This window comes from Procambarus clarkii, chromosome 35 (genome assembly GCF_040958095.1).
Source record: "Procambarus clarkii isolate CNS0578487 chromosome 35, FALCON_Pclarkii_2.0, whole genome shotgun sequence".
Classification (NCBI taxonomy): Eukaryota; Metazoa; Arthropoda; class Malacostraca; order Decapoda; family Cambaridae; genus Procambarus; species Procambarus clarkii.
Window position 1 is genome coordinate 29,381,661 of NC_091184.1, and position 20,046 is coordinate 29,401,706.

Below are 20,046 nucleotides of genomic sequence, written 5' to 3' on the forward strand. Positions count from 1 at the left end.
AATACATTACTGTATTGACCCTCCACTAACAAAAGAAATACATATATTAATGTTTGTAAATTGACTGCCTGCCTGCTTCTCTAAATTTTAGTATTTTCACTTCTACCAGACTACGCTATAAGCCTCTCCTTCCATTGTTTATTATATCATTTAATATAAACTTTTTTCTGATGCGCCTATCATTGACACATTTAGAGATATGATATACTAGGCCGTTAAAATATACATAAGGTATTATAACATGGGGTCAACATTTTACTGTAATACACAAGGTAGTTTCCTAGCATTCTCAATTTTAATAAAATTTTAATACTGTAATTTGGCTTATGAAAAAAAGGGATGTATGTGGGTGTGGGTATCTGGGTATGCTAATTGGATAGAGTGAGTTTCATAGTTTGAGAGTCTTGTCAGTCTCAAAGGCATATCCAGACTTGTACTGCCAAAAACTACTGAAGAGCACAACACTGAATATGCCTATGTGAATGTGAAGACCCACAAAACCTGGAAACCCATTTTGTCCGATCACCAGCCAGATATTCACATCTATGTATAGGTTGGCTAAGTGACTCAACACTAAGGTGACTCCATACCTGCCATGTGCTTTCACCCGTAAGTCTCTGAAGATATTTGTCAACATATTACAAGGTATTGGGTATGAAATCATCTCAGGATGTTGAGTCTGTTCACCAATGTGCCCATGAATGTGTCAATTGAATGATAACGAACAAGCTTATCAAGATCCAGTTCGCACACACTCGACATCCTGGAACGCATACTTTAGCAACTGCTTGAACAAATACTGTACAAGAAAGGTACCTTTCCTGAGCCCTAATAGTTTAATACATAAACAAGTAAATGGTGTCACCCTAGGTGACACATTTACTTTTGGTCCCCCTTTGTGTTGCGTGTGCGTGTGTAAATTTTTTCAGGGGAAGAAATGAGGAAAAAGTCCTGGTCGACCTAGACCTTAAACATGACATGTACTGTAGATAAAAATATATTGTTGAATTCTACAGAACTAGATACCTGTACTTCACAGAAATGAAGTGGTGTCTTTTTTTTTTATTACAGTAGCGAAACAAAGCAAACTACAATGAAACTGATTATCTGGATCAGTTGGTACCTCTGAATATCTGTATAACTGAAAATCTGGACAATTGAGTGCCTGTAATTATCAAAAAGAGGGCACCACGCTGGGGAGACTATGAATAAAAGATCACGAGACAATTTTTTTTATTTAGGTATTTTAACATAAACATGTGTTAAAAATACATATAATGAGGTTTTAATAAAAAAATCCCTGGTGTATAAGTAGAAAACAAATTACAGTAAAATTGTTGCTATTTGGTATTCTAAATAAGTGTATTCTGCTGCCAAACCAGGTTGTGACATCACAGGTAATGGGGGTTAACCCCCAATTATCTTTAATGACCTCCTGTTATTGGAAGTATAGAACAAAATATTCAGAAAATGGGGATTTGGCTAATTTCATTGCTCACCGATTGCTCACAGAAGAATCCTTAAACTGTGAAGTTTTACTTTGCAGGCTTAAGAAAATTCTGTGGACATGTGAAATTGAAACCATTTGGACAATGTCTATATTATACCTCAATTTAAAATAAATTAAGTTTTGTATTGCATTTGACCCTTAAGAGGGTTATTCTAACATATTTACAATATATATTCCACTTATTGAAAGAGACGTTCCACATTCAAAATAGGATAAAATTTTACTATGAGAAAGAGCCTTGAACACCTAACATTATCAGAAAAAAGAGGATTTGCTTCAATTTGTAAATTCAGGTTGTTACCCCAATTACAGTACCATTGTGTTACCTACCCCTATTATGATAGTACATTGTCGCACCTGAATCATAACAACTGTGGGATACTGTTGATAGCTACCACTACATTCCCTCTTACTGTTTAAAGGATAAAGAAAGGAAATACTGGCAGGAGTTTGTTTGGTATATTATTATTACTTGGTTGTCACTGTATACCTGTGACCCTTTTCTCTTCCTTATGGACTAATCTTTCAACTGTTCCAGAGGAATAGATGATGTATAACCATAGTGCACATGTCAATCACTGTCTGACAAGTCAGAGTTACTGCTACTTGAGCTCTTTCTACTCTGACTTTTGTGTTCTTTTTTCTTTTGTTTTTTCTCTTTATGCTTTTTATGTTTCTTGTCTTTCTTCTTTTTCTTTTCTTTTTTATATTTATGTTTGTCTTTATTTTTGTGCTTTTTGGATTTAATCTTAGATACTTTTTCAACCCATAAGGATTGCTCCTTAGGTACAGTGTCCTGTTTTCCCTGTTGCACCAGAGAAGCTGTGCTTGATGGAGATGACTTGATCATTTGAATCCTATTCTTTAGATGTACTGGAACTGGTGGACCATACTCATCCTCTGAATCTACCGAGGAATCACTATCAAATTTCTTACTTTTATTAACACTTTCTTTTACCTTATCTGTAATATTGGTTGTCTGATTTTGAATGGCAAGCGCTTCAGTGTTTCTATAACTATTAAGTTCTTCAAAATCTATATTAGCAAATATTCCTTCAGCAGGAGTTGCTTCAGTATCAGCAGATTTTTTTCTACGCTGAATAAAAACTGGTTTCGGCAAACACTCGACTTCGCCTTTGGAGCCATCCTTATTTGGTTCAAACCTGCTTATACGAACCCTCTGTCTATCAGGCCTCTTAACAGTATCTAAATCCTTACTTGTATCTTCAGCACTTTTGTTTTCCAAGGTATTTCCAATAGAAGCCATTGTTACAACACAGCTATTGCCACTGTCCATCTCTGATTCAGATGTATATTTACCCTGACTGCTCAGAGAAGTTTCTACAATTGAGGGACCAAACCTTTGGGATTGTGTATCTTTACAAGAGTCTTGTTTCATTTTAATGCTGGTAGGTTTTTCATCCTCACTATCTGAGTTCGACTCAGATCCAGAACTTTGAAAGATGGCTTTAAAAAGATCCATTGTAGGTGGCCCATCTACTGGAATCTAGAAAATGAGTAAAAATTAAATAATTTAATAAAATTTTTCTTTTCTTAAATCAGTTTCCTTATTTTTATGATTGTTTTTGTTCATGTAATTCTTCACATAGTATTAATTTTATATGTAGAAAATACTGTAGTAAAATAAGAGGTGAAGAAAGTGCAGATGTACTTACGATGTGCAAATGTGATGTGCAAATTCATGTGCTTTCAAATTGTATGAAAAGCTAAACCCCCTGTTAATATTATGAAGAAAATTATCAAGAAAAACAGGAGAAATTTTGAGAAACACTATCATTACATAAGGTGCATGTCAGTCATAGCTTATGAATATAAAAATCAATAAATGAACCATAAATTTGTCTCTGCTTGACAACTTACTTTCTTTAGAAACAGCAAGATCTTAATGCACTGATGTCCATTCTCTTTGCCCCAAGTTTTAGGGTGACTTTTCACTTCTACAGTTACTCATCTTAAGCCTTATCCCAATCATTTTTTCCCCTGAAACACTATCTGCCAATCAGTTTAAAACCAGGTCCCAAATTTCTCCTGAGTGAACAGGGAGGGACAGTTAAGAATCGATGCCCAATCATTCTTCCATGCCCGCGGATCGAACTCGAACCCGAGCATTTATCACCCGTGAGACACTGGGGGAGTTTACTGCTGCAACAGAATCCACATGGAAAGCTTCCACATGCTTTTTATTTATTAAGACTAGGTGAAGTTTGGAGACAATAGTAAAGAATAGTATACTAAAGAACACAAGAAATCAACTCATGATAGAACACTAAAATGTCATATAAGCAAACTTGCAAGCATCAGCCTACATGAAGAAAATCTCAAACTTATGAAGAGTGAGTTTGATGACCCAAACATTCTTTGAGAAGGCTGCATACAGCTACACATTTAACCAAAACTTAATAGAAGACATTCATAAATGACTAAACTATTATTAAACAAACCTTAAGCCCAAAGGTTTCCGATTTATCCAAGTCTTCATCTTCAGTAGTTTCTCTTTTTGCACTTTCTGAAGGCGAGGGTGAGACTTCCCGGTTACGAGGCTTGTCGTCTTCTGGTGCATCGAGGAAATTGAAAATTGAAAACCTTTTTCTCTGGGATTTGCTAACACCAACAACTGAAGATCTGTTAAATATGATAAAAGACATATAACAATTTATTACATATATTTTGTTTAGCTTGGCTTATTACAGAACTAGTTACTGCAAAGTAAAAATACCTAATGCTAATTTACTAACAAACATGCAAAGGATTTATATAAATTTTATTTAAAGTTATATAGCAACTAAGAAAGAATATTAAATGTAGTATTGTAATATAAATGGTGGGTAATATATGACACTTAAGACCACTTACACATGCTTATTTCAGCCGGAGTATAGCAAGCTAAAACTTCCTGCTTATTAATGTAATATCTAACATTCCATTAGAAAGGGAGAGGCAGACCATTTTTAAACACAGTTCTGTGGGTAGACATGGTTGAGTGATGATTAAGGAATAAATCTGTGTTCAGAGCTCAATATTTTTTTAAAGTGGCTCCTTCCTACCTCTACTACTACAGTGCAACCATGATTTGGCAAAACTTGATTCAGTGAATCTTCAGTTGCAACACACACTTTCCACGATGGATTTACTCACTTGCTTTACTAAACAAGTGTTTGGCAAATTAGGTGATGTGCAGCTTTGCCTAGCATGCAGGGGGTCCAATTTCATAGCCCTGTTGATGGGAAAGTTGATGGGCCTAGTTCATTTCCACCAGTTAGTTCCTGAGAAATACTAGCAATGAGGGTAAAATTTCATTATAGTTAGAATCTCTTGGTAGTTGGCCATCATATGATCAGATGAAATTAGAATTTTGCTCAGTGAAAATACCACATAGAACATGGGAAAGCTTATGGTATAAAATGGTAACTCCTAATATAGCTCTAATCCCATTTTAATGATTTTTGTAGATGAACGTAACACAAGAATTCAAGAGGTGGAGCCTTAAGAAAGGCACTGAGCATATTTATAACCAAATTCTGCTTCATTTCATTTCAAATTGGTGCAGGTGATGGCCCTGCCACCTTTGAAAATGATATTTTGAGGCTGAAGCATGGGAAATGAGGCTGGATGTGGTGAAATCTCTTTACAGACAGGTTTTCCTGGTAGTTATCCATGATATGATAGGTTTAAATTACAATTTCACTTAGTGACATTAACCTCGGGAAATATTAGAGTATGAATGGTAACACTCTTAATACGCCTTAATTGACATTTTCAGAAATGCTTCCTAAAGGCAACACAAGTTGCAATAGATAACCAGATAGACAAAAACAGGATTAGTTCAATATAGTTTGGCAAATCAAGGTTGCACTGTATCTGCAAATCATTCTACCACTGTTTTAGTATTTTCCCACAGACTGAACCATTCTTTCCATCAGCTATTGTTACATATGTTGATTTACAATCTGTTCTTCCTATCACTTTCCTTAAGGCACACAACAATAAACATGATTTGAGCTTGTGAAAAGTTCATTTTTGAGCAAGTTATTCAACCACTCCCCAAGGTATAGTGAGAGCAAGCTATTCAACCACTCCCCAAGGTATTGTGAGAGTAAGTTATTCAACCACTCCCCAAGGTATTGTGAGAGTAAGTTATTCAACCACTCCCCAAGGTATTGTGAGAGTAAGTTATTCAACCACTCCCCAAGGTATTGTGAGAGTAAGTTATTCAACCACTCCCCAAGGTATTGTGATACACTGCACACACCTAAGGATGATGACTAGTCAGGTACCAAGATACGTCAACATTGATGCCACAGGGATTATGTCTTTACAGGACCATTTTAATGTTCTTGAAGCTATAGGAAAAACTATTCTTCCAGCAAGATACCTGTAAGCCATTTAAAAATAGATTGAGGTGTTAATGATAACAAGAAAGTTACAACTTACTCTGGGTATGGGTTAGGAACATTAAATCTTCTACACAGAAGACGATCAGGATGCCAGTCCATCACTGTCTGAGTCAGCTTGCCAAACATGTTCATCTTGGCAGCTTTAACCCTTTCATCAGCAATATTATGACCCAAAGCATCAACATCTGCATCATTAGTAGCTGGATCAATCTGAAGTACAGAAGTAAAGTAAATGTTATTCAGGAAAGTGCCTACGTAGTTGATTTACAAACATAATGTTGGATTTATAGATAGAGCTAGTACATACAATACCTAAAGCCACTAGTACGCATAGCATTTCAGGCAAGAATTAAATCCAATTTGGTTATTGGACATCATAACGTTATTTCTTAAATGCTGCATCATTTAAAGAATGTACAGTACTTCTCTATTAGAGGCTATCCCTAAAGGAATTCTGTACCTCTTAAAGAATAATGTACTGTACTATCTTTCCTAAACATTTATCCACTGACCATACAGCTCCGAAAAACCTCCCATAACAACAAAAAATGTATCATGTGCATATAAGAACGTTACCATTTAGAAATCATTTTCATTCACAGGAGAGAAATATTCATATACCTTTGGGATGTTTACATTAAGTCCATCCTTTAGCATTGGCCCTGAGTCTGGTGTTGCTGCAGACACAAATCTGAAATTTAAGTCATGTTCAGTAGTAAACAATTTACTATGATCAAGAATGCAAATTACATATACAAACTAAAACAACTAATGCAAAAATAATTGTTTAAATGGTATTGCCAAATTGTTCAAATATATAGTATACTGAATGTATATTTTGAGAGATTCCCTTGGGCTCCCTTGCTCCAATCCCTTGGGATCCAAGGCTCCCTTGGATTATTCCTGAGCCGGAGCCTTTTGTTTTTTAACTTGAAACACTCAACAATCATGATATAAATGGTTCTAGGTACCTGTTAGCCATGGTAGAAGTAAGAGGCTGAAAGAGATGAGCTGCTCTACTAAACTCATGCACTTCACGTTCTTTCTGCCACTCAGTCATACTCTTGGGCTGCACCAAGCGGAATCGATCTGAATACAGGGTACATTGACTTTTATTAATATGAGAGTGATGCTGGAATCAATGAAATTCATTTAGTCTTAATGCATGCTGGAATAAATATATGAATCTTTAAGTACTGCAATGCACATATGCAATATGAATTACACAGAAGGTTTAAGTAAATGCATATGCTGTAGCCCTGCCATCTACTTTTCCAAGATATAAACAAAGAATTTTATTTATAACTCACTCTCTTGTCTAATGCTGAAATTATCTTGATAAACTAACCTTCTTTTCACACATTATTATTCATCTTCTCTTTCTGGGCTGATGCATTCTCACATTGTCAGTGGTAACAGATATTGACAATGAATGACTGGCTTTTTAAGCTCACTGAGGCAATCCTAAACTTATTTATATTTATTGTTTATCAAGGACGGTGACTGCTTTATTATATGAAAACAAAACCAACACTCTTCAACATATATCTTTTCAAAGTGTTTAGATCTTGAAAGAGGTTTGAAAAACACTAGAATAAAAGGTTTGTGTGAGCATGACCAACTCACACACTCATAATACTTTCAAATGACTTGAGAGTGTGTAGGTAGCTAATTGCATATCCTCATAGAATTCTTTCACATTTTGATTTGATCACAAGCAATCCTACATGAAACTCTCTGGATCCCTTAAAAATTAGGGTCACTTCACTTGTCAAGTCAAACATCATTTTGAGATATTGCACATTTCTCAGGTGAGGCAGGCAGTCTTCACAATGTACTGTAAAAAAAAAATCAATAGGGAAGATTCTCCACAACATTATTACTTTGAGTGATCAATACCAGCTAATCTATTACCTATAAGACATCCTTTCATTGATTATCTACTTAGCTCTAGATAATTATGCAATATTCCTCATGTAAACATAATAGAAACTAACCTTTTTGGCCCCTTTCTTTCATTCGCAAAAAGAGGTCATATCGTCGTTGCTTATCTGGATCCTTTGAAAACGGTTTGAAATCAGAACTGAATTTCGATCCTGAATTTTTAAATTCATCATAAATCTTTTCAACTTCTAATGTGTCAATGGATTCTGGCTGATCTTTTGGAGGAAGCAGAGTTTTCCCTTTGACTCCTGATCTGACCTGGTAAAATGTCTTAATATCACACACACATCATTACATAATACACAAAATCACAATTGTTATATGCCATATATACCTATATAGTATATAACAAATTCACTCAAAGAAGAATAATCAATCTTCTCAAATATGAATTACAAATAATTTTGTATATTTCAATTTGTAAATGGTCCCTGAATATTTATTGAAAAAATATTGATAATATACTACTTTCATTAAACAATTTCCTTGAATTACAATGTATTTGCACTCTCACAAATCTTACAATTCATCCAATGACTGGCAGTAATGATTATGACCATTAATTTAGACATCTGGAATGGAACAATTAAATAAAAATTTCTGCACAAAGATAATTCCTACAGTTAACTGAATGAAGAACTTAAAATAATGTTATGGTACATACACACACGAGGAGGAACGTGGCATAATGTATGGTATTTGGGATGATACTGAGATTAGGTACATGAAATGTACAACACTCGAATAAAATAAACATTTTAAGGAGGAAATAAACAAGGGAATGCTGCAGAAGGAAGAGAATAAAGATTAGCATCATTCTTCATCCTAAAATGTACTGCATGACATCTGGCACTATGAGGTATGAATGTTTAAGAAATTTAGGACCCTTATCACAGTAAAAATTTAGTGTTTAAATGATATGAAAATGAATGTGTTGGCAGTGTAAGACGCAAGATCAACAATGGCAGTGATGGCAATAGTTCCCAACTTAAAGAGGCCTGAAAATGTTGGAAGGTCTAATAGAGATTGTGCTCAATGGTTGTGAATGAAAACACTTTCAGCCTGTGTACCAGTGTAAAAGTAGTTAAGTATATTTTGATATACAATATGTGAGTGAGATCTGAACATTATGTAATGGCTTTGCTTAAGGCTTTAAGGGTACAATAATAAAATTACAAACAAAAATTTGAATAAAAGTGATCTGCAAATACAAGACCGTGTGATTAATGAAAGTCAATTTGAGTTTTGAGATGATACTGTACACACATGCAAATAACTGTAGACTGCTGAAACCAGTATTATCCACTAAACTTATCTACATGAGAGTACTTAAGGCAAATAGTGAACAGAAAAAGGAAGAACCTCCATCTAAAAATAGAGCATTTGATGTCTTTGATCTTTCTCTGCTTTAGATTTGATAATGAGTTATCTTCTAAGCAGATATGATAGATGTAGAGGTATAACTGTTGATGTGTCAACAAAATAATTATGCCACACTGGAAGAGAAGTACTGTACCTCCACCGTAGTTTTGGGTAGCTCTGCAATACTCAGAGACCGTTGCTCAGCTGTCATCTCGTGTCTTCCCAATCCACGTATTTCACTTTCCTTGCGTTCAAACCTGAAGTTCAAAATTATACTAAATACAATTATAACTTTATACAAAACATAAAATTAATAATACTAGCCAAGGGACCATGCACACAAATATAACGATAAATTATCATACTGTAAAACTAATTAATATACAGTATAATTAAAGTTTTAGAAATCAAAGTACAGTACCTTACAAAATTTAACATACTGTACTTGTATCTCCATTATAAAATTTCAATTAAATTTTTGTACCTTCGTCTACGTGGTTGGTGCAGTGGTAAATAATCTCGGGGTAATATAGGCCTTGGGTAGACCTTATGCTGCTGTTGTGGTTTGCTGCTCAGTGTAAACCCTTCAATTATCTCGATTAAACCATGCACAGTCTGAGAACAAAAATGGCAAGGTCTATATTATTAAATATATAACAACAAAAACTATAATTCTTGCACTCATTTGGCTTCTCCCTAAGTAAAGATCGCTACAGCTGTAAGACAAGTTTGTGAACAGACAGGACTAAATAGTGACACTGGTGCCAGAGGAAACTTTCCAAGTGCTTTTTTTTATAGGTGCTAGGGAGTCAATGACGACCATTCCCTCAAGCCTAGAATGACTTGACAATGGTCCATTTGTAAAAAAAATTAAGGACCTTTTGAATCCTTCATTGACATCACAGGTAACTGCAAGTGAGGGGGTTCTTGCTAACTAATAGTAGCATGCGTGGTCATTGATGCCAACCATCAACAGGTGGTAGTACCACACATCAAGTTTCCTTGACCTGACCCACCTCGCACATTACCTGACTGTATCTTACGTCAGTCGGAAAGTATGGACTATATTTCTTGTTAAGTTTGACCTGATTTCACTGTTTTGGATGTTTGGTTCCTATGCTCAAGACTCAGTTTGGTAGCAGTGCCTTGAAAAAGTGTGTTAACAGGTCTTTTGCAGACTATTTAATGCAGAGGTACAGTGAAGGTGGTGGTATTTAGATATTACTTGGGTCTGGAACTCCTCCCATTTCAGTCACAGCTGTGTACTGGTTAGAATATCTACAAAGAAATTAGGTGTTTGGCAGCTATATACTGTACATGTTCAATCTTCATGTCACCTTGGATGTGGATGTAGACAATTCACTTGACAAATCATGCTTTGACAGAGATGAGTGACCTTTAATTTTTGTCTAACAGACATTTCTTTTACTTAAGTTGGGTGGCATGGAAAAGAGAAGACTTGACTGCTTGTCTTTGGTCTTTTGATATTAGTTGGCACCCCTGGTGTTTAGCATTATGAAACAATACTATGAAGTTTGGTAACACATTGCATATTGCCTTATGGAGCATTCTAACCTTGGCACCCATCTGTTGCTGCCACAAATATCTTGCCAAAGGTGGTGTGTGCACGTGCATGCAGAAACACACACATTTTATCACATGGACATCACAACATTTCAGAAATATAATACAGTATATTGGAGACAGAAATGTAAGCACAAATGCAAATTTGTGTTGCTTCTAATTACTGTTCTTATTATTTTAGCCAGTGTATCAATTGACAACTTAGAATCCAAACAGGTTAGCAGTCCTATCCATTGCTATCTGTGATTGATAATCAATGTACATGGCTATTAATTACCAGTATTTGAAAATACAGTATGTGGTGTTCCTAGTGCTTGATAGATGATTCTGTCAGACCATGAATAAGGTAGTTACTGACTTTTTATAGTACAATACATGGTGCTACTGATCTGAAAAGGGAACACAGTACTGTACTGTAAATTGTCAACGTCTAGAAATTAATGAATTAAATAAAATAAAATAATTGGTATTTTTTACTTGAAATAATTTTGACCTTAATCAGGTACAGTGGAACCGCGATTCAACAAACCTCAATTTGACAAATCTCCGGTTCCAACACACACTCTCTGTGCCAGATTTACTCACCTGATTCAACGAATAAGAGTTTGCTGAAGCAGGGAATGTATCGATTTGCGTAAGATGTTGGGTCTGAGTTCACAGATGGAAGCAACAATACAAGAAATAGTTGGGGCCTTTGGAAAGCCACTGAACATATTTAAAACCAAATTCTATGATTCTTTTTTATTTCCAGTTGCAGAGGTTCATGTTCAGTAAAGTATGGGCCCTTTTCTCTTTGCAAATGAGATTTCAAGACTGGGCATAGAAAATATGCTAGATGTGATTAAATCTTTTTACAGAGAGGTTCTCTTGGCCCTTCATATGAGAGATTGAAATTATAATTTTGCTCAATGAAATCAGACCACAGAGCACGTTAAATATTGGGGGGTATGAACAGTAACACTCTTTATATGGCTCCAATCACTTTTTAGATGATTTTTGTAGATGAACTCAACATTACAAGAAACAGTTGGAGCCTTGGGAAAACTACTGAGGATATTTAAAACCAAATTCTATGGATTGTTTTTAATTTTGAGTTGGCTAGGTATTCCTTCACTCAGATATGGCCTTGCTACCTTATGAAAATGAGTTTTGAGGCTGAAGACATGAGAAATTTGCTAGATGTGGTTAAATGTTTTTTGCAGACATGTTTATTTGGTAGTTGTCTATTATATTATAGGTTTAAATTAAAATTTCACTGAGTGAAAATAGCCCATAGGGCATTGGAAATGCATCCTGGAGGCATCTCTTGTTGCAACAAATCCCTCACTGCAACGAATTGAGCTTGGTCCCATATAGTTTGTTGAATCGAAGCTGTACTGTACAAGCTATATTTGTCCCCCTCACTATGTAACTATTGCATTGCCTTTACTCCAGTGATAGATATCTTAAATAATTGTGTATGTGGTGGACGATAGATTCTGCTTAAAAAAATATACAGTACATGCAAGCAATGATATATCAATTATTCTGTGCTTTTCATTACTTCATCAATAATATAATTTACACAGAATCTTGCCCTGCACATGAGTAATCCAAAATTTTGAACTAAAGAAAATGAGCATGTTGGCTACTATGATAATATATCAATTGACATTAGTTTTATCATAGATGAATTTAAAAAGTAAAATTTTTCCTTTTTCCTTTCAAAAGAATTCAGATAAATCCTCACCATTGGTGTTTGATTCTTGTTAACCCCGCTTCTCCTACCTGACTCCTTCTTCTCCTCACCAAAGTCATAGTTGCTCATATCTTCGGTGGCATAAATATCCTCATCCTCCTCCTCAAAAGCACCAACACCAAAGGCCTGAAAATAAACTTGTGTGAAATATTATTTCTGGACACCCAAGTCTCAATTTTGTATTAATGAGCTTTCAGATATTACCAATTTTCATAACAGATAGACAAGACTAAAATGCCTTGACAACTAAAGTTGCAGGATTTTAAATAAAATAATGTACTAACTTCATAAGAAAGTGTCAGAGTAAGAAAAGGAGCAGGGAAGGTTATCCTCAAGGAACTGTGCTGTGTTATTTATTGCAAGTATTATTTGAAACACAAATATCCTTAAAACGATACTGTATACAACATTCATAAAACAATCCAAGTACTCAATTTTCTAAGAAGACCTATCAGATAATTGGCTAACCTAATTTACTTATATTCATAGTTATGGACTTTAGTTGACAAAGAAAACAGTTATTTACATCTATATATGTAAGGGAGGTAGAGCAAAATAAACACAGCTGTTTCACAAAAATGAGAAGGTTTCAACATTAACCACTTCCATAGCAATAGAAATATTTACTATATTTTGTGTGTTCTCCTACGGTTTCTTTCTGGTCTCCTTCTTACTAGTGACTATTAATTAATGAATATTTGCTGAAGTAGTCTTTATCTAATACCTTCTTACTGATGTAGTCTTTATCCGGTGTGCACATTTTACTGATGTAGCATTTATCCTATCTGTACATTCTTACTGATGTAGCATTTATCCTATCTTCACGTAATTACTGAAATAACCTTAATCCTATCTGTACTCAATTACTGCATTAACCTTTATCCTGTCTGTATTTTTTCCATTAAAGTGACCTTAATCCTATCTATAAATTATTACCGAGGTAAACTTAATCATATCGCTACATTCTGGCTGAAAGAGCCTTCATCGTTCAAAACATTCTTGCAATATACAATACTGTATAATGATAATTATTTTTGTGAGGTCTGCCACCACAAAATATTGTAATACGGTAGCAAAAACATGCAGGTATATTTTGGTCTTCTCAATATGACCTGATCCTTCCTGTTAGTGCAGGCACTGTTTTTGGCATATATTAGGTATATCTTTACTATCAAAGAACGATTTTGAATGTGAATATAATATGATGCAAGATTTTAAAAAGTGATAGGTCTCAGAATTGAGACTAAAGCTATTTTGCATGATATACAGTACTGTATGTCCAAAGCTTTGCCTGCAATTTAGAATTGGGACAATTTATAATCATGAAATTGTGTTATGTATATAGGAGAATAAAATCTGATTGCACAAAAATCATACACCCGACCAGATGTCAAATGATGCAACTTCATGTCCTGGTCATGTTCACTTTGAAACTTCTCAAAATTCTGGCTAAATCTTTTGCTTTAACATGTTTTAAAAGATCTAATTAAATGTAATATGTAAACAATGAAATCATATGTTTTTTATTATCTTCCTTACAGTAAAATTTATGAGACCATGATCACTCAAGCAACCATTAACAAGAATAAAGAACTGTAAGTCTGCCTCATAAAAAGACAGCTTTTCAAAAATACTTTTGTCTTGAGATATTTGAATTTGGGGAGACTTTTTCTTTCTTTAAACAAGATATTTATAGTGACTGGAAATTTAACACTAATTTTCAAGACACTTTTCACTAAGTCAAGATATTGACTTAGCCAAGAAGAACAGCCAAGATATTGCTGATATTTAACAAGTGTGCAGTGGTATTAACACGAAAGGTATTATTAAAGTAAGATCCAGGTGCTATTGCATATCCTGATCTTGCCTTCCCTACACTACTCTTCCATGTTATCTGGCACAGTGCCTTCCAAAACTTGACAGCGGGAAATGAGGAGGGCACGATGATTTCAATAGACTTCATTTGAGGTTAGAAAGTTATTAGCATAAGCACACAGATACTTATTAATATCATGTATGAATCAAACTCCCCAGGCAAAAACTTATTTTGTATTGTATAACAAAATACAATACAGGTACAATACTGTAATAATAAAATTCACTTAACCATGAATTCTTACTTATCATATTTAGAGATATTGTTTAATTAAAATATTACTCACCTGCCCCTTTATAAGAACTTTCTTTTTTTTATCGGTCATGACCAGAGGAGAGGGGTCAAAAAGGTTGATGTGTCCGCCAAGAACAGATGTCCGATCCAAAGGCTTGTATCCAAGACCAAAGCGATCCACCTTGGGTTGTGTCAAGTGAAGGGTGTCAATATCATCAGGAGCATAAGTCAAATCCTGCATGTGTCCATCATCATCACTCTCACTGTCTGAATCTAAAGATATTCAACAAAAACATACATTTTTAGAATAAATGAAAATATACTGTATTACTATGCCTAATACCATATATAGGAAATACCAATTTATTAACATTGCTTAACAGTAAAGTAGAATTTTGCAAATTACAGTACAGTACTACTAAAACGTACTGAACTGACTCTTTACCTCTCAATGAATGCTGAATTCCCTGGCAGCCAAATATTCTCTGTTTTTCTTTACGTTCAGACACTTTTTGGTGTCGGCTCAACCGAGGCCCAACCCCCTGTCCTGGTCTCCATCCCAAACGACGCAAAAGTTTCATTCCCATAGTCTCCCTAAATAAAATAATTAAAAAGATAACAAAATGTTAAAATAACCTCTATGTTTTTAAATTTTGTAATAGGAATTTAAAATATTTTAATTTTTTCATAAAAGAAATAGTAATTATGCTGAAAATAACTAGTGCATTATGCAGAGATTACTGTATATACTTACCACAACTAGTTACAAACAAATCTTAAGGTATCTTCAATAATTCGTGTCAAATGCGTTCTTAATCATTTTCTTAATTTTCTATATATTAAGATCAAATTCAACATACATTTTTAATTGAATTATATACTGTACTGTAAAAAAATCTAATAATAAAAATATAAACAAACAAATAAATAAACAAATAACCTTCTTTTAAAAAATTAAATAAGGTGCTGAGTGTAAATGAAATGCTTCCTCCTGAACCAGTCACTCCATTGCTTCCATATACTAGTTTCTATTCACACTAGAAATAATGGAGAGATTCAGCTTGAATTAGCAGATGGAGCCAAAGCCCAAGGCCCAATCAACTAAGAGACAAGGCAAGCCAAGATTTGGCATTCCAAAAGTCAAAGTACCCGGAACACAATGAGCGTGGTTCTCATCCTACGACTGCCCTTAGGTAATTACGGTGAAGGCTATAGATACCAAACAGTACCAAACCTTAACAAAAAAACAAAGAGGTGCAGGAAAATACTAGTGTTGAAAGTCTTGCACGAGTTTCACAAAACACCTTACTCTAAATTAGATTTATCTCCTGAACCTAAATATCATGTGTACTAACTTTTGATTCATTTATCTGTGCAGAATTAATAGTGCAGCACTTGCCTACTTGGTTTCAAAATATCTTCAAGAACAGGTGTCCCTGGAATAGGTCCACCTGGATCTAAAACTCTTTTCCTCTTCTTCTGTTCATTGTCATCATAGTTGGCAGAGGCCTGGATTCCTTGAGGTGATATGCCATGTGCTTCCAAATCCTGTGATAAAAAAAAATAAATTTGGAGTCAAATCCCTAAAGTATGGAAATCAAAACTGTCCCCCCGACTTGTTTTCCCTTATGAAATGGGAGATTTGTAATCAGAAACATAAAAAAAAATTATGCACACACATTTTATTTTTTAAATACAGTATATAGTATCACTAAGAACTCTAACCCGGCCAGGATTCGAACCCATGCCGTCCAGGATCACCCCTAAACTTACACAGTACCGTGACCACCGCACCAATGATCGTCTATCATAGACGATCATGGTGCGGTGGTTATGATAACATTCCTTTTGGCATTAATCAGCATTACATTTGTGATGGGAGCCAGGACCCTTCCCCCCAATTTATTTTACTGTATTTTACTTATATGAAATATATTCAAAAGTAAGGAATCAGTATACAAAAGCAAAATAAGTGCCAATATAAATACAGTACTGCATATACAGATAAGACCTATATGTTGGCCAGGTAAGTGTGGTCATTGTAAATTGTTGATAGGGAGGACCAGAAGATGAAGTCTGGCTATCTCCAAATTATTTTGTGGCCTCGCATTACTGCTACGAGACACCACTCAGCTGCTGAAATCATATGGACAACATAGATATTTAAACACTGACAAAAGATGTATATTTTAATTTAACAATAATTGCAATGCACTAGACAATCAACACTTCATGATAACCACACTTTAAGGACTAAATACAGTTCATGTATAGTACTGTACATGATGAAATAAATTTATTTATAATAAAATTATTTGAATTTTAAATTCATTAAATTCTTTGAACTAAATTTATTTATAATATAGAGTAAATATAACCTCCTCATCCATGAAATCCTGAGGCCGAAATTGCATGCTTTTTGCTCGTTGGGCAGTAGTGGACACGTATGTAGATGGTGTCCATCCATCTTTTGTTCCCACGGAGTTGAAGTATCCTGCTGAAAACCCACCAGTGAAGGCTCCATGAAATCTAAAATAAAAGAAAATACATATGAAATAGAATATTTTGTATAAGTAATCAAGTACTTAATTTAAATAATTATTTTTTCCAAACTATAATACAAAAATGTTCAGAAAAATAAGTATCCAATTATATTTTTTTAAATAATCAAACTCAGAATCGATAATATACATACATACATACATATAAATACAGTACATACATATGTACACAAAACTTCGTACTTCACACAAAAATTTACTCCAAAGTTGAATCAGAGTTTAAAGCTAACCTTCTACGACCCTGTTTATCTCGAGCAACCTGATCCTCAATCCGTGGAGCCTTACGTGAGCGTACTTCACCTGAAAAAGAAAATAATAAATAAAAAAAGAACAAGCACTGTTTATCCATTTGCTGAATTAAAATGGTTTAGGTAGGATCCTTTTTAAATATCGGCAATGAACATTTTCATTCATTTGTCTTTCCCATATGACCATGGGTTGATACATTGTTTATGGTTCGGAATGTGACGTGAATGAGAAATACAGGCTGTAGAGTTATCACTGCTATTATTTCAGTTGTAAATTTACAAGTATTATACCACTCTTAGAAAAAGTTGTACTGTATTCACTAAAATTAATTTTGTAGTTACTTCTAGTTTATAATAGATGTGACCTATGAATCAGGTTTAGGTTATTTTAGTATTCTAGATATTCTAGTGAAGAGTTGTAGTGAAAATGTTATACAAACGGCTGTGCGACATATAAGATAGATCATCAGATTACAGGGCTGGTGTGATAGCTACCCATTTACTCACATGGTCAGGTTTGTCAGTTTAAAAAACCTTGGCAGGTTTAAAAAAATTTTTTTACTGTAATATGGGCTAACTTAGTAACTTTAATTTAATTTTAACTTTGTCTTTTTGCATCTACTGATTAAATAGATAAAAACTCAAGCCAAGTTGGGTTTTGAGAAAAAATCCTGGGTTTTTACCAACTCTTATGAAATTGTCATTAGGGCCATGCTGTCTATCACATAGGCTGTACAATATTTTATATTTTTTGTGAACTTTATTAAATATTAATTGTGGATGTATGTCACCACAGATTAGTATCTCATTTGGTATTTCAACTAGGAAGGTGTCACCATTCGATTGATTGATCCCCTGTGTCAAACTGGATGCAGATTTATGTATACAGTATACACCACAAGGAAAAGAAACATATTAGGGTGTCAACCATTCCTCTACTGTATATACTATTAATGGTTTAGTGTTTTGCATAGAATTAATTACTTATTGTTTTCATATTATAAATTCTCTATTTCTTCAAATTTTATCTGTAGTAGTTGCATGTGCAACTGTATATATCTAACCAAACTATATAGCAACTTGGCTATATCTAACCAAATTTAATCAACATAAGGTAAATTACCTTTCTGTATTTCTAAGTATGATTTTGCCTAGCCTATCCAAATAAGTGCAAACCCCTCAAAAATACCACTAGGACTGGATCATAGAGCAACACTACACTACAGTGTAGTGTAGTGCAGAGCAACTGTCTTGCTTCTTGAAGGTTGGTGTTCAATTCCCAACCATCCAAGAATAGGGCACCATTCCTATCCTCTACTGTATTCTAAATCATTATCCCATCTAAGTGCTGTATAGTAGTAATGGCTTAGCATTTTCTCCTGATAATTATCTTACCTTACACAAAAATAAAACAAAAATATATCTGCTTGATACACAGTGTGGTAGACCAATAAAAAATGTGTCTAAATTGGTTGTGAATATACCATACTATCAATTTTTTTTTAGAGGTTGAGGGAGGGTGGCACATAAACTGTTAATTAAATGCAGACAATATGTCACAATGTAGTCGAGCATTAGCCACACAACCCAACCTGTTAATTTACTCTTTATGTAAACTAAAAAAAAAAAATGCAAATACACATACTGTTTACTAACAAAAGTCAGAATAAAACCAAGAAGTGGAAACCAAAACCAGAATAAAACCAAAGGTGGAACCTACTTATAAGCTTACAATACAATACAATTTTATTTAGGTAAGGTACATACATACAATAAATATTTACAAGGATTGTTTAACTTATAGGTATAGCTAGTACATACAATGCCTAAAGCCACTATTACGCAAAGCGTTTCGGGCTTCTTAGATTAAGGACCTGCCCGAAACGCTGCCCGTACTAGTGGCTTTACAAGAATGTAATTACTATGCTATGTATCCTCACAATCCCAATGTACCTTCTTGTATATATATATAAATAAATAAATAAATAAAGTGCACCCTCCCCCTGTCTGGTTACCTTCATCGAGCTCCTCCAGAGGGGTCCCATAAAACACACACTCTTCCTCATCGCTGTCGCTCATGTTTCCACTTACTCCCACACAATATTAACATTGATTATTAGCTTTTTATGGTCTGGAGTGTGGTGTAGCTCGTTACAGCTGCTGTTGAAGACCATCTTCACTGTCAACACTGCATTTTTGATCGTGGCTGCCACCAACTCCGTGTTGTTTACATTTATGAGGATAAACATCTTTTAAAAGTTTTCAATGGTAATGCGCGTTTTCATATAATTAATTCAAATTAATTGCCTATGTAAAAATATACTTTTAAATCATATAAGTTGTTATTTAACATAATATAAAGTAAAAAGCCAAATTAGAAAAGTTGTATTACCATTACTTGGTATTCTAAACCAAAACTAGCTTCTTATTTATAAAATTCATAGATAGCAGAATTATTGAATATAATTTCTTATTTGTAGGCATATACATAAAATTATATGCTACATTTACATTACCGAACGTATTTTGTTAATTATGCAGGTTTACATCTTACTATTCATATGTAAAACGTTT

At 34.2% G+C, this 20,046-nt stretch overlaps 1 protein-coding gene across 1 annotated transcript; it reads right to left on the reverse strand.

Annotated features, from left to right (window-relative positions):
- Window positions 1-1,221: 1,221 nt before the first annotated feature.
- On the reverse strand, window positions 1,222-19,700 carry LOC123768473 (G patch domain-containing protein 1). The gene is made up of 15 exons (XM_045759044.2): window positions 19,488-19,700; window positions 17,455-17,524; window positions 17,042-17,192; window positions 16,063-16,211; window positions 15,109-15,257; window positions 14,716-14,936; window positions 12,545-12,679; window positions 9,716-9,846; window positions 9,386-9,488; window positions 7,923-8,127; window positions 6,897-7,014; window positions 6,547-6,616; window positions 5,963-6,135; window positions 3,973-4,153; window positions 1,222-3,017 (listed from the first exon to the last, which is right to left on the reverse strand). Exons 1-15 carry the CDS (start codon window positions 19,549-19,551, stop codon window positions 2,082-2,084), a joined length of 2,856 nt encoding a protein of 951 aa, XP_045615000.2. The 5' UTR covers window positions 19,552-19,700; the 3' UTR covers window positions 1,222-2,081.
- Window positions 19,701-20,046: the final 346 nt, after the last annotated feature.